The sequence below is a fragment of the Contarinia nasturtii genome, unplaced genomic scaffold (genome assembly GCF_009176525.2).
Source record: "Contarinia nasturtii isolate CC-2019 unplaced genomic scaffold, AAFC_CNas_1.1 Cnas_scaffold_2367, whole genome shotgun sequence".
Taxonomy (NCBI): Eukaryota; Metazoa; Arthropoda; class Insecta; order Diptera; family Cecidomyiidae; genus Contarinia; species Contarinia nasturtii.
The window spans coordinates 604,555-619,752 of record NW_022199689.1 but is presented as its reverse complement, the minus strand read 5'-3'; the positions used below and the strand labels follow the sequence as shown (position 1 = coordinate 619,752).

Below are 15,198 nucleotides of genomic sequence, written 5' to 3'. Positions count from 1 at the left end.
CTACATTTCACATTGATTTACTTATTGGCCCCGTGGTTTGTTCGTGTGAGAACTGTGTTAATGTGTATGTGCACATTTCAGCTGGTTTCGAATGGTTGGTACGCACAACACATATGTGAGGTAATTCTTCTTCTTCTTCCTTTTTTCCTACGTGTGTTTCGTGTGGATACTCTCTCTTTCTCTCGTTTCGCTTTGTTTCACATTCTCTCGCGCAAAACAGCTGTGTTCATCGACTGATTTTTGTTTGACACATACACATGAACAATTCTCTCCGTCACTAGGCGCTCAACGTGTGCACTGGCAATACCAATTGTTCGGCCAAGTTTCATTTTATATCAAATGAAAAATGTCAAGTGACATTGACAATTTGCCAATGTTGTTTGACGAATATACTGTGAATGTACGATGTCGGAGAATAAACGGAATCGAAAATCCAATCAAAATAAGGTAAAATCATGCAAATAAATTTATTGGAAAAATTAAAATGACCAAAATTGTGGAAATGCTTTGTAGGAGCCGAAGCGTCCAATTATTTTGGCGAAAAAAAGTGAAGAAAAATCATCGGCGACATCGGATAAACCGCGAATTTTACTCAAACCAAAAGATACATCAGATCAAAGGCACAACAATGTTACATCTACCACACAAATTAGCATTGCATCGCGACCGATTGAATCTGGTTCGTGCAATATTGAATCAAGTAAATCAAGATTACAGTCGGGACTGACACCTGCATCATCATCATCATCATCGTCAACACCAACAACAGCTAAAGACAGCAAAGAATCATCAAATACAAATGAGAATGCGACCACTGAAACCAAATTGCCATCGATGAAAAAGCCATTTTTAATCATTTCCGATCATTATCAAATTCAGAGTCATGCACAAGATTTTCTCATCGAAACGAATTCGGACTTTGTTGTAGTTGGTGTGATTGGAACGCAAGGAAGTGGAAAATCATTTTGTTTAAATTTACTGAACGATGATGAGGCAAACTATGATGACATTGCACACGTGAATCGATTGATAAAAGGCGAAACCGGCATATTTCGAATGCGAAATCAAATGAAAGAAATGCTATCCAATTTAATTTGTACCGAAGGCATTCAAATGTATGTAACAAAACATCGTACAATTCTGCTCGATTGCAGCGCAGTACTGTGCAATCCATACAAAAAAGAAGCCATTTTCAACGAACTGGACGATTTGAAAATGCTTATTTTCCTATTGAATGTATGCAATACGGTTGTGGTTGTCGAAGACTGTGGTTTCAATTTACATTTAATGCGTTTACTAGCGATGGCGGAAAGTATGAAAATTGACGTTTATGAAAATGTTAACGATTTGCATGAACGACGAAAACATTCGCCAAATATAATTTTGTTCAAGAATAAATGTCAAAACCATGATTTTCTTGTTGAAAATAAATTGAGAACGAACAATTTGTATCGCACATTTTTCCAGTACAGCGGCTTGAAAACCATTCCATCGATTCGAAGCCAAGAGAAAAAGTCCAACAACGAAGATGATGACATGGATGTATTTTATTTTCCGTGGATTGAATTGAATGGTAAGCTCTAGCTCTCACTTGGTTTAGACAATCTATGTATTTAACACAAAAACCTCTTCTATTTACAGAGAAAAACCACTATCAAGCACATCCTGACCTAGATATTGTTATAGCTGCGTTTCGTGAGCGTGTTTTCATGACACCAGGGACACCGTTCACCGTTTCAAATCAACAAGCAACTGTATTCACTGAGAAACATTGGTTTCATTTGGCGTTAGCCGTCTGGGAATCGTATAAAACAAGCTATTTTCTGCGAAAATTCGAGTCACTCAAAGAAAAAGAATGGGCTTTAAGAGTTTAAATTAATCGTTTTTTCTAGGGGGGAGACAAAAAAGAATAAATTCCGAATCCACTATATAATTTACTAATCCAGCTATTCGAAAAACACAAATGTGAAATCGAAACTATTTTTCCTATTCCATGCACTGTTTCCGTCAAAAATGCTAATTCTGCTATTTCCACTAATCCATCAATAAACGTCAAAAGAATTGTCAAATGGATTTGAAGTGAAACAATTTTTGCTATTCCATGCACTGTTTCGCTATTCCACACAAATCTATTCACAGACGTTGCTTTTTCATTGCAATCACTTAAATCTTTACACTAAAAGTCAAATCCTATTCCACGTGTCTGCCCCTTGGCGTTTTTTTTTTAATTTTTTTGATACAATTTATGTAAAAATCAACTGGAATTGAATCGAAACAATTTGAATGAATTAAATTTGTAAAATTGGAATTCAGTTTTATTGAAATAATTAAAATCCCAAAACAAAATCGAAATTGTTTGTTTTATTGATAAACTGTAGCTAATAGTGGTCGTTTACGTTGTTCCACCGGTTTATATGCGTGCTGATAAACGGATGCCAAACGCCAATGTTCTGGATAACCACCTATACATAAATAAAAACAATGAAAATAAGTATATAGCCACAACAAATGATGAATAATTAGTCGAGCTTACCTTGTCCTGCTCCGCCGTTGAAGCATGCGAACGGTGGTGCGAGTGTGTCGATGGAGTAATTTTTCTTAGCATACGGTTGTCTTGGTTTTGGAATTTTGAATACTTTTGTTGTAAATTCCGTTCCCGTTGAATTGCTTCCATTCGATGTGTGATCAAGACTGCTGCAAAAGCCACTGGAATGACTCTTTGGTACGCCCGCCTTGAAGGCCGCTTTAAATTCCATCTTTCCCATTTGCTGATGATTTAGTTTCTGAATATTTTGTTCGCACAACCGCACTGGTCGAGATTTTTCACAACATGTATGTTTGCGAATGTTGGTACGATGACGTTTTTTCGGTTCTGGTCGATAATGATAATGTTCCTTATTATAGTTACAAACAATGATACTTTCTCGGATGGTATTTTCACTTGGTTGCACCAAAACCGATAAATTCGGTGAACTTTTGCAACGATTGGTTGTCTGTAGTCGTTCTTGTTGCGACACCTTTCGACTGGCACTATGTGAACGCGAATCCGTTGAACATTTACACGTTCGATCGGTGTTTTTCTCGAGACGTGTCGAAAAGTAATTTTTATTACGCAGCATAATGTCTTTGTCGAAAAATCCTTCTTCGCCGGCTGTATGAGCAAAAACACCGGCCGAACGACCTGTATTATTTTGGTCATCATTTGGTCGTGGTGTTTTAACTACGCTAAAAATTGCCGGAGCCACGATGTCATTCGAACCATCAATGTGAGCACTTGGTTTCGGTTCATCTAAAGGATTTTCCAGCGCGTAGTCCCAACAAATAGCCAAATCCATTGGATCGATTTTTGTCTTATTATTGAATGCCGTCTGTGGACGATGACTATTTCGACTATCAATCGGAGGCGGAACCACGCCACACGTTTTTGGACGATATACTTTTAATTTTGTACAATGCGTTGGACCTGCATTATGAGTTCGCACGCCAACACCTTTGAAATTTGGAGAATAAATTTCAAATTTCTTTTTCGTTTGAAAAACAACACAGCTTAAAAAAAAAATATTAGTAAAATATACAAACCCGTTGCCAACGGTTCCACATTCAGCGATAGCTCCGGATTGAGAAGACCTTGTGATTGCATCTTCAAGAATGCTCGATCCATAATTGAATCAGGTAATGGTTGATGCTCCAAATTTTCTTGGGCCATTTTACGTGCTGCTTGAAAATTACAATATGCAGGAATCAATGGAATTGTATTATTTTCACCCGGTTTTTCCGACACTTCTTGACGCATTGTTCTCTCAATTTGTGGCAATTGCTCAATTAATTCCGTAAAATCTTTTGGCGATTTTTCGTCGTGGTCACAACATAATTTTGGTGTTTCATCTAAATTATTGAACTTTTTTGGCTTTTCCACATACAATTCATTCAATTCCGGCAAATGAACCGGAAATCTTTCATCCAATATTGAACGACTGTGATGTTGTTGATCGGGTTCGGTCAAATCACCCGGTTTGTATGATAAATCCTTTTTTTAATAAAAAAAAATAATGTAATGAGATTTTATTTTGACAGTTTGAATTTTTGATTTTGAATGTATACTTTTTCCAATTCTTCGTTATACGTTTCTGTCTTTCGGCCTTTTACTCTCTAAGTTGAATAAGTATAAATGGGTAAAAATTGTATAATAAAAATGAACACAACAAACTATTTACCGATTTTTTATTCAATTCATGCACTCGTCCATCACACCTCAATCTGAAAATCAAAATTCGATAAGAAAATACTGTGAAACTACAACAAACGGGTATTGAAAATAGGTTTGGTGTTACTTTGGAATGCCTGGCAATAGATGACCACGTTGATTTGATATCACTTCAGTGCAACCTTTACGTTGATGAGGTTGTGGACGATGTTGTCTTGGCACTTCCCAGTTACATAAGTTCTGAGGAGCAAACTCACGCTCAAACTATGGAAAAAAGAACGAATTTATTTCATTTAGTCTTAAGAAGAATGTATGTTTCATTATTTTTACTCTCTTTTCTCATTTCTTATCCTTTTCCCTTTTTTCATCCTATTTGTCTCTTTTCTACTTTTAAGGATGGATATTTTATTATTCTTTTCATTTTCGAATTTTTTCAAATACCGAAGAAATTTTGGTCAAAAATAATAAGTTGGGACCACAACTCTCTCATTAAAAAAAAATCGACAAAAATATAAACTTAATAAACAAATATTTGGAGTTTTCGAGAAGAATTGGGTAATTTTAGTTTGATTGGAATTCAAAACGTTTGGTTTTTTTGAAGCCAAAAATTTCAATGTTCTTGTCTGTGTCAACCTTAAAATTTGCATATCAAAAAATGCACATATATATTGTAACAACTACTAAAATCTCTTAAAATAATATTGTCTAAAAAAAATTATCATTCATAAATCATTAAAATGCTTGTGCTTAGTAAGTGTACAAATAATTCGTGCAGGTTCTATTTGTTTTATGTAAATATCCTTTTGTTGGATTCAAATATCGTGTCTTTTTGCACTAGTGAACGAAAAAAATCTATAAATCACGGAATTGTTTTGCTTTTGTGTAAATATGTTGAATTGTAACCCTACACTTTCAGTATAAACGTGACTTGACTATCAACCTTAGTAAGGATGACAAAACAAACTTCCATTGCCGACTTAAATGTTTATTTATGTATAATAACTTATGATTAATTGATTACATTGGATTTGTTGCTCCGTTTTTTTATGCGTACCTCCATTCGAATTCGAAGAGTAAACAATTGTTTAAAAAATGAATGTGGATTAGATTTGAATGACTTTTACACATGTTTCGATAGCAGATCTAGACGAAACAGGTTTTCTTTTAAACATCAAGTCGCCTTGTTTGGCGAAATTCAAACAATTGGAGTGAAGCGACGATCCACCGTATTGTCAATCAATTGATAATTACGTCTATCGATTAGGTAGGGTGCGAATGAAATTGATTTTTTTTTGTAATGTACAAAGTGTAATGAACGATGAAATGGAACTGGTCATTGGAAAAAAATCGCCAAATAAACGCCAACAAGTCACGCCACTTTTTTGCTCATTGACATAAGTTTCACTGAAATTCCACTTAATCTATGAACATATAAAAACTTAGGATATCGTAATAGGGAGAGACGGAAAATCTGTTTGAAACACAATTGACTAAGGTACTCGTATCAATGGTGCGATATTCAGTTATGTAGCTCTGCACTGAACAAGGGATGATAAATAAATAAAAATGAACAAGAATAAAACACATGTTACAAAAAAAGGGGAAGACTTGCTCGAAATTAAGTCTCAAATTAGGATTACATTACGAATGATAGTTGTGGCGTTTTACTGGTGGACAGCTGCTTCTTCGAATCAAACTGAAGTTTAAGTTAAGTCATTGCGGTTTAAGTGATATAAGGAACCTACACTTTACGCCTTTCACACAATTAAACAATTAGAATTTCCGATGGAGTCATTTCACTAAACGTAGACTGTTTGGAATGTTAGATTATAAAACAGTAGAATTCATCTTATTCAAATGATTTTGTAATGTGAACACATTTACTTGTATAACCGATGTTGTTAAATTTTAAGAACAATTATGTTCAAGGAAAATATTTTCACACACTACATTCCAAATCCAATTTCCAAGAAATAAATAAAATTGTCGTCTACACAAAAAAAATCCTAAAAGTGTAATTGTTATTAATATGAATTGCCGCATCGAAAGTGAAATTGGAAACAAAGTCTACTCTCCCTCATTGCGAATGAGGTTGACTTTGACATTGTAACAAAAAAATAAAAATAAAAAATGATGTTGAACATGTAAACAAGCAAAAATATTTTTTTTTGCTTGGGATTGACTTGTCTAATCTTGTCCTAATTTATGGATTCCATTTGATGAATAAAAAAAAGTCGCATGAACACATGGTGTGTTTGTTTGTAACGGTACCGCCCACCGGTCCAACCCTCCATCAAAAGACCAGCATCGATTTTTTGTTATTTGTACGTGATAGATTGGTCCCGGGAGACAAAAACAGTATTATCAAACCATTGTCGTGTCGTGTGCGAGTGTGGTTCAACAAAATAAAGAAGCAACAATTGATTTAACACGAAAATCTTCAACGGATGATCAAACATGTGAATCGTATCCAATCATGTAGTTATCAATGAAATACTGAATTTTTTTTGATGTTCTGTAATTTGATTTGAACTACACCACCAGAACACATATAATAGTATCACTCTATGTAATTGAAACGAAATTACTAACTATCTCCATCAATTTACGTGCTGACATGTAGTTTCCTAACTGACGCTTGTCAGCGTGGTGCCACTCATCAATAAAAATAAAATTGTCTCTGAACACAATTTTCAATTGAGTTGAATCGGTGCCGTTTTGGGTCGTTTATAATTATTTTGTTATTTACAAACAACAAAAACGGTGGCTAATTTCCATATTTTTTAAATTGATACATTGGCAAAGGGTGTGAAATAACAAAAGAAACTGATTCAATGGGACAAACAAACGTACATTCACCAAATCAAGAGAATGTGATACGTCATCACTCCCCCCTTGGTGTCTACTTCATCCTTTGCAGTACACATCGCCAACTATGTGTGAAATATTGTGTAATTGGCGAATAAATTTAATTATTTATAAAGTGATAATGGATTAGACACATGATAGCTTCCTTACTGTGAACGTTGTCACGGAGAACGCGTTCGACTAGAAAATCACCCACTTATACTTGGAGATAACGTAGAATGACATTTTTTTCCTTCAAAAGGAGTCCTTTCTTACTCAATTTCATATGTAAAAAAAGTATTCAAAGTCTATCAAAGGACCACATTTGGGAGAGTCAGATTGATTTTATTTTAAATTTTGCACAGTTCAAACTTATAATTTACCCATCATCAATATAAAAACATTCAAATAAAAGGGGTTTAATAATAAATATGAATGAAAATGGGTGTTTTGTTATAAAAATCATATGACCACAAAATTATATACACCAGCAAACCGATGATTTAATTTGACAAGAAATATTTGATTTAAAATTCAAATGAGTCGGCAGTCATCGCATGTGCAGCGAAACGTGATTAAATTTCATTCTCACGCAACGATGAGAACTATGACGATGATAATGGCAGTGGTGTTGCGCGATTGACACACGACTTGTTCATTTAAATTTTAAATTCGGATATGATGACAACTCAATGACTTAGCTAACACAACCGCAAATTACAAGTACCATTCACCGGCTGTAAACAATTATTAATTCATGAAAATAATCAATCAAAATGTGTTTTTGTGACTTTATGAGTTGTGTGTCACATCTTTTCCCTCAAATTTTTATTATTTTTTCCCTTTCTATACGAGAAGTTCTCTGAAAACAAACTAGATGAACTCCCGCATTAACACTTCTCTATCTTATTTTCCTCAAAAATAGTTTTTCAATGATGATATTTCTTACCAAGGATGAATCCGAAATTTATAGACAACTTTTCTCGTCAAAGAATCCCTTGGAATAAAGTAGAAAAACACTGTCACCAACCCGTTCGAGTTGTATTGTATAACTGAACGAAATTGTACAAGTCCTTTCATTTTTGTGTGTTCACTTTGTGGCAAAGTTTTCGAACAAAGTAAAAATGATCAAAAAAAAATAAATATTCTGTTGTGACAAAACGGAATGACGAATTCATTACAGTCGTATTCACGCGATGGTTAAAATCATGCATGAAATTTGCACACTGCAAAATGTCGTGCACTGAAAGTAAAGTGGTCGTCGCTAAATGTCTTTTTTTGTTTAGTTTGTTTTAGCATTATTCTTATTTATATTTGTCGTTCATCAAAATGGATTATTTTATCATAAGAAAAGAGATTAACTGAAAATCGATCGGAAACGACCCACATTTTCAAATAATATTGCGACCAATTTTTATAACTCAAATCGAATTTTCGGCTGTATATTTTTAAACACGGAAAGTGGTAAGGATTTTTTTTTTGCAAATCGAAATCAAAAGTACAAATCGAACTCTTGTTTTGTTATAGCTATATTACGTATGCGCAGATTTTATCACCGACCACAAAAAAACAATGAACAAAATGTTGCTAAGGTAAAGAGCTGGCCTTATTATTCACTTCGATTTGGAATTCACATCTTTGAATCGTATATATTTAACGATATTTTGAAAACCAATTTAATCAATATGAAGAGCGATAAAAACCGATTTATCCAATTTCAAATATATTTTTTTTTATTAGCCTAAAGGCTCTGATATCGAATCAGCCATGAAAATTTGCGTGTAACTCTCCTCTTCCTTTTTACTATGCAAAAGACTCGCTTGTAATTGAAGTTTGTCAATTTTTTTCCCGACAGGAATGTTCATCATGAAACAAAATTTACTCATCAAAACTTTGCCAATTATTATGATTTATGGCAAAACACATAATTTGGAATGTCGCTGAAATTGGCAATTGCCATGCAAATACAAAAATCAACATCACATAAACTAGTTTGAGTTTTGTAATAATCACAAGAGTTTTAAAGGTCAAAAAAAATATTTGTTGTCACAATAAATATTTTTCTTCAATATTAAAATAGAATAAGTTTTTGAATTACTCACTTGATTTGCTGAAAAATATCTTGACATATTATAGAATTTTCAAAGCTTCCGATAAATTATAAGAACTTCTTATTCCTTCTAATTGAATCACTTGAATTCTCAACCGAAATTCCTTAGTATGAAACTACACATCTTTCGATAAATCCATTGAAAACAATTAATTCTTCAAAAATAAAAAAATTGACCACAAAATATCAAATGAAAATTGATTCCATTCGACACAACAGGCCAATCGTTTAACAAAAAACAGCCTTTTATTTATGTTTGAATGTAGACATATAGTACAAAGGCGCTGTGTATAATCGATGTCGGAACTCGTTGCTCCTTGGCGACCAGTGCATAGTAACGATAACGTTGCCGATGGTCACATTCCAATATATGTGCATGTGGAAGCTCATGGAATTTTTCATTCAAATATTGACGGTTTTGAACTTTTTTTTCTGGAATATTTTGAAATAGTATATTTTCATTGCGTTAAATTTAATAAATTTCAATTGAAAATTGGATATTCTATTATTTTTCAGTATGATTTTCTAGTCATTCTTAATTAGAATTTCTTATCAATCGAATCAATTTTTCAACTCCATTTTCAAAAACTCATGAAGTTATTGAAGTTCGTCTAGTTTTTAATTAAAAAAAAACGAATATTTTCTTTAATTAATTTTTCTCTGTTGCAAATTTGAAAATTGATTCAGTAAAAAAACTACATCGCAAAAGAGACGTCCCACTTTTTGATTGAGAGGCGGTCCATGCGCTCGCACCCTTGATACTGTGAATAAAATTGCATCATTCAACACCTGCTATCCATTGTAAACAGCGCCTGTGCCGAACATCCAACCCCTATTTTATAGCATCTCATTCATCTTGGATCACACACTACGGCATCCCTTCCGTTACAAAGAAAATACGGGTATCACTTTGTTTTCTATCAGTTTGAAATTTCGCTCAATATTGTCTGGAATCATTGCAGTTTTATTCGCCTTGATTCACACAAATAAGTTAGTTCTCGTTTAGATTTCGACTAAGATGGACATGAACGAATAAACAAGTGAATTTTGAAATAAAATTCTCATTTTTTTTCATTCTAAGAATTTGAAGAAACATTTTTTGAATAAAAAAGACTCTCATTCAATTTGGATCATATACTCTTGCTTACATTTAAGAGATTAATTCACGAAAAAATCAATCAAAGTGACGAAAAAATTTAAACAATTTGTATTTTCAAGAGAAAAGGTATATTTTGGACTGGATTCATTTTTTTTTAGTTTTAAGCTAGCTTAAGTTTCTTCGAGTATTCTACCTGAAGCTTAGAAAATAAAGTTCATAAGTAAAAAAATGGAATTTTCGGACTTAAATTCGATTATATACATCAGTTTGCATATTCAAATAATATAGATTCATCTTTGCCCTTTTATATTTTTCAGTTAAAAATTGTCCTTAATTTGTGTGCGTGTGTTATTTCAGTGTGTGAATTTCTTCGGCTCATTAGCTCAATTGGTTCTGTACCGCAAAAAGTTTCGCATCATTTCAAATTTTCATTTAAGAAAAGTGTATAAATATTTGTCGTGTTCCAAGTGTTTCCATCTTGAAATCTATTTTCTCTACAAATTTCGGATTTTCATTTAATTAGATGGATTTTTATGAATTGGACTACCGTTTATCACAATTTTTTAAAAAAATTGTCGTAAAAATATTTCTTTATAACGCTTGAAATCGCAATAAGTTTCAAATTTTTTATTAAATAGAAAAATTCGTCATAGTTTAAGTGTTTCCATCTTAAAATGTGATCGAAATGAAATGAAAAAAAAAAAAATATTGGCCCATTACGGGATCGAACCGTAGACCTTCGCGTTATTAGCACGACGCTCTAACCAACTGAGCTAATGGGCCTTCGAGATTTTATTCATCGAATGAAAACAACGAGCTCGGCGAGACAAAGATGATTTCGATGCATAATGAAAATGATTTTTGATATAGAATTTTAAGCAGAAGCAACATTTAAAATTGAAAAAATATATATTTCTCAATATTTAATGTAAAAATTAATAACATTTCCATAAAATATTTTTTTTTTTAATTTCTTCCATTCACAATATCACTGCATTGAAAATAGTTCAATTATATTTGAAATGCTAGGCGTGAACAAAATCCTATTTGCAGTATTTAATCAGCTGATCAGCCCACATGTAACCAATCTCAAAACACGTGCGTTTCAGTTCGAAAGATGTTCATTATGTTTAAACAGAAGAATTATATCGGCCCATTAGCTCAGTTGGTTAGAGCGTCGTGCTAATAACGCGAAGGTCTACGGTTCGATCCCGTAATGGGCCAATATTTTTTTGAATTGCATGAAAATTAGTTTCACTTCTCAGCAATCATTGAGCTTTTATCCTCAAGCGGCTTTAAGAAATATTTTCTTTCTCAAAATGAAAAGCAAAATCGTTTTAAAATCTATGAACATTCAGAGCGGGAAAAACTAAAACTCGTGCACAGAGAATACAGAACTCTGGATTAAGTAAAATAAAAATGAAGAATTCTAAAAATTTAGTTTTTGTTTCAAAGTTTATCAACCTTCTCAAAATTTATGCATCAAATTCACGTAGTACCGTAAAATAAGAAAACGCCGTCTTCATAATCTAAAAATCATGACAAAATATAACTAAATAATCATGTTTTTGTTTATTTTTCTTTACATACCTTCTTGAAAACCTCATGATTACAGTGAATGCCACCGAGTGCTTTTAGGTAAATCTTCTTTTGACCCAAAGCAATCATTAATGGTAACATATTTTGTTCTTTTAGTGGTAAATTGTACCATGAAAGCTCATAAAATGTATCTCCCATATTTTCATAACGTTGGGTTATTCTTTGTCCGAAATATGAGAAAAGAAAGAGCCAAAAAATGACTATATGTCCTGGAGCCAAAACATTCAAAGTATTTTCAAAATTTCCGCGCATAAGATACTAAAAAGAGAAAATTGTTTTTAAATACTCGGAAAGAAGGAAATAATAAAAAGAGTTGGAAGCTATACTGTATTTATCTGCAAAAATAAGGAGCAAAACGAAAACATTGTGAACAGAAGATAGGCAAAAATGATGAAACTATTTAAATCAGAGAAGCGATTTGTAAACCTGAAAAAGAAAGTTTAACGTACAAATCTGTTTTAATTGTAAATTTAAATTCATGACTTAACTCTTTGGCCTCCGAATGAAACTGAATGATGTCAATCAATTTTATTTTTAATTGAATTCGATCTTTGGTCGAGAGATTGTCAATTTTCATTTCAACAAGACCGTCATTTAGTCGACGTAAATCTTCTTTTAAATCCGATACAAAATCAGTTAAAAATGTACAAAAACCAATTATGATATCTAGCGTAATTATGAATTGTTTTCCCGCTATAATTACTGTAATGCTTTGAATGAAATAACTGGCCAAATATCCTATAGGTGTTTTCCAATCAAATGGAAAACTAAAAGATAGACATGCTTAACCATATTTCGAAATCCATAATAAAATGAACGTAACTTACGATGCCAAGTAAACCAATTGGAATGAGTCACTACTGCTTGAAATATTATATTTGTACAACGATATAATGATTGTTGAAGCTAACAATAAAGGTAATTGTACATTGATCAGAATGAAATTTGCTCCTTTTGCAAGTATTTCAATTTTGTCGTTGGTTTTTTCATAAATCAGACGATTTTCGCTTCCTATTTTGAATAAATAAATTATTTATCAAATTTGTTGGTGTTTGTTTTTTAACGAACATGCTTACGTTTTTCAATTATCGCCTCTAGATCTTGAATAAGTTCAATGAATTCCCTTCGCTTCCAGAAAAAATACGAATACCATGTCAATACCAACAGTGCACATAACAAGTAAAAGAAACATGCGATGTATTCAGAAAATGCTTGAGCGGTAAAGGCAAAAAACCAAAATGCTGTCACAAAATAGATTAAGAAAAAGATGAAAACAGCAGAAATTTTTATGAAATTTGGAAATGTTTTGCGAGGCTCAGATTCATGGTAAAATATTCCGAAGGAATGCAATAACTTCTTTAGTGATTCAAATATTTTCATTTTATGGTCTTTTGCTTCCTATCACTTCAGACACACTTCAATAACTACTTTGATCTTGGCTTTTGTCCGAATCATTTATTTGTGTTCTTTATGAATTATGAATAAATCATGGTTGAATTCAGGTGTGAATGAAAACAGGTGCCAATATGTTATCTATTATTTAAGGGAAATTACTGTAAATGGACCGAACATAAATTGTCATGTAATTTCACGCAATCAATTATTAAAATTGGATACTATTACAAATGAATAAACACTTTTGAAATGATTCAAATTATTTCGAGAACCTTAGAGAGCTATTTGGTACAAAATTATCTTTAAAATGTCTGCGCAATGATATGTTCAGCGAAATTCACCAATTTCTGTAATTCTCAAAGCATTCAAATCAATATTACAGTACAACAGAAAAATATAATGAAAATAAAAATTGACTGTTTTCTATCGCTACAGTCATTTGGAGTTTTTTTTCTTAGCTATATGTTTACTTCTACTTTCGAAGAAATCATACCGACGTGAACTGACGTGCGTAATATTTGATTTGAGCTATGTATGCGAATAGGCATTTCAACATAAGATATGCATACGATTACGAAACTAATCAAATATTTGATTAGTTGTTTATATGATTATTATTAACCAGACAATATATTGAACTAACTGGTGAGTTGAGCTGACCGTACGTTAGCCAGCTAAATGGACCAAAACAATAGAAGTTATTGTTATAATGAACAATCACTTCTATTAAAACAAGAAAACTGATTCATCATTAAAACAATAACGTCTATTCTCTAGCCCATTTAGCTAACGTACTGTCAGCTCAGCTGACCAGTTAATTCAATATATTTTCTGTTATTAACCGGTAAACAATACGGTGAGAGAGAAATGCGCACACAATCGAATAGATAATACGTTAAATAATGTTGATGCGCTGTGCTTTAGCAGTGGGGAAATGCCACTTTCTTTTAACCGAAAAGAAGTGATCAACTCATCTCGCACCTTAATTCGTTTTCAAAATCGTACAGGTAAACACATTTCAACGAATAGTGAAAGACGGTGCGCTGCACACAAAAGTGAAAGTATGAAGTTTTTGGTAGGAATAAAAGTGATATCTATTGTTGAATTCAATAAAAATAACGAAAAAAATTGATTTATTTTTGTTTTTGATTCTATCACAACAGATCTTGTGCATTTTTGTAATGGTATCAATTTGCCAAGCGTATCCCTATTATGAGCCAATTGAATATGATGGATTTCCGGTCAAAGAATATGACTATGGTTGGCCAGTTTATAAAAGTAAAGGCTACTATAAGAGCATTGGCGCAGAGTTGAAAGATTATTGGAACACATTCAAAGAAACATTTTCGATCAAATATAAAGAGCTAAATGCACCCTATATTGTCGAGAAAAAGGTGCCTGTTGCAGTTCCCGGTGAGATCACTTTCGCACGCATCTCATTTTTAAACAATTTTAATTATTTTCTTCCACATTTCTTTTTCAGTGCCCGTTGAACGAATTCGTACAGTTTTCATAAAACCCAGACCAAAAATTATTTATCGGAAGATAACATTTTTTAAACCTCATTAGTTTTGAAATTTTAAAATATTGGTTTTTAAATAAGAAATAAATACAATGATTCACATGAAATCATAGAACTTCGCCTCATCAGTTGAACCAAAACTATACTTTAAGTGAGATTATTATCATTATGTAATTTATTGCGTGCATCTAAATAAAAAAACGAATAATGGAACAAATAACAATGAATAAAGTGTAGTTCATCACTGTTTCTTTTAAATTTATTCAAATCGGACTGCCACAGAATATTGTCAAGTATTTATTTTAAAAAAATAATAATTGAACACACGCAATTCATGACGAAAATGATGGCATGAAAAGTGAGACCGAGTGAGACGTAATATATTGATGCATTGTCGCATCAACCTTTTTATTTCTATTGTT

The 15,198-nt window shown here is 32.5% G+C and overlaps 3 protein-coding genes and 2 non-coding genes across 5 annotated transcripts; 3 read left to right on the top strand and 2 right to left on the bottom strand.

The window, feature by feature from the left end:
* Positions 1-353: 353 nt before the first annotated feature.
* LOC116348242 (protein SMG9) lies at positions 354-2,001 on the top strand. The gene is made up of 3 exons (XM_031779154.1): positions 354-447; positions 514-1,573; positions 1,642-2,001. Exons 1-3 carry the CDS (start codon positions 406-408, stop codon positions 1,872-1,874), a joined length of 1,335 nt encoding a protein of 444 aa, XP_031635014.1. The 5' UTR covers positions 354-405; the 3' UTR covers positions 1,875-2,001.
* Positions 2,002-2,361: 360 nt separating this feature from the next.
* Positions 2,362-9,191, bottom strand: LOC116348259. Its single transcript, XM_031779173.1, has 7 exons — positions 9,154-9,191; positions 4,332-4,468; positions 4,215-4,257; positions 4,102-4,149; positions 3,580-4,027; positions 2,534-3,490; positions 2,362-2,462 (listed from the first exon to the last, which is right to left on the bottom strand). The coding sequence occupies exons 1-7, from the start codon at positions 9,178-9,180 to the stop codon at positions 2,362-2,364; spliced, it is 1,761 nt and encodes a 586-aa protein (XP_031635033.1). The 5' UTR covers positions 9,181-9,191.
* A 1,778-nt stretch (positions 9,192-10,969) lies between these two features.
* On the bottom strand, positions 10,970-11,043 carry Trnai-aau. The gene has a single exon. It is a non-coding gene; the product is annotated as a tRNA-Ile (tRNA).
* A 367-nt stretch (positions 11,044-11,410) lies between these two features.
* Trnai-aau lies at positions 11,411-11,484 on the top strand. Its single transcript has one exon. It is a non-coding gene; the product is annotated as a tRNA-Ile (tRNA).
* Positions 11,485-14,245: 2,761 nt separating this feature from the next.
* Positions 14,246-14,999, top strand: LOC116348346. Its single transcript, XM_031779325.1, has 3 exons — positions 14,246-14,329; positions 14,418-14,667; positions 14,738-14,999. Exons 1-3 carry the CDS (start codon positions 14,318-14,320, stop codon positions 14,821-14,823), a joined length of 348 nt encoding a protein of 115 aa, XP_031635185.1. The 5' UTR covers positions 14,246-14,317; the 3' UTR covers positions 14,824-14,999.
* Positions 15,000-15,198: the final 199 nt, after the last annotated feature.

Excerpts from the sequence above, each read along its gene's own strand:
- LOC116348242 (XM_031779154.1), top strand. The coding sequence starts at position 406 with ATGTCGGAGAATAAACGGAATCGAAAATCCAATCAAAATAAG. Across the intron at positions 448-513 it reads GAAAATCCAATCAAAATAAG|GAGCCGAAGCGTCCAATTAT; the intron begins GTAAAATCATGC and ends AATGCTTTGTAG. Across the intron at positions 1,574-1,641 it reads TCCGTGGATTGAATTGAATG|AGAAAAACCACTATCAAGCA; the intron begins GTAAGCTCTAGC and ends TTCTATTTACAG.
- LOC116348259 (XM_031779173.1), bottom strand. The coding sequence starts at position 9,180 with ATGTCAAGATATTTTTCAGCAAATCAA. Across the intron at positions 4,258-4,331 it reads CTATTGCCAGGCATTCCAAA|ATTGAGGTGTGATGGACGAG; the intron begins GTAACACCAAAC and ends TTTGATTTTCAG. Across the intron at positions 4,150-4,214 it reads ATGAATTGAATAAAAAATCG|AGAGTAAAAGGCCGAAAGAC; the intron begins GTAAATAGTTTG and ends TATTCAACTTAG.
- LOC116348346 (XM_031779325.1), top strand. Across the intron at positions 14,668-14,737 it reads GGTGCCTGTTGCAGTTCCCG|TGCCCGTTGAACGAATTCGT; the intron begins GTGAGATCACTT and ends TTTCTTTTTCAG.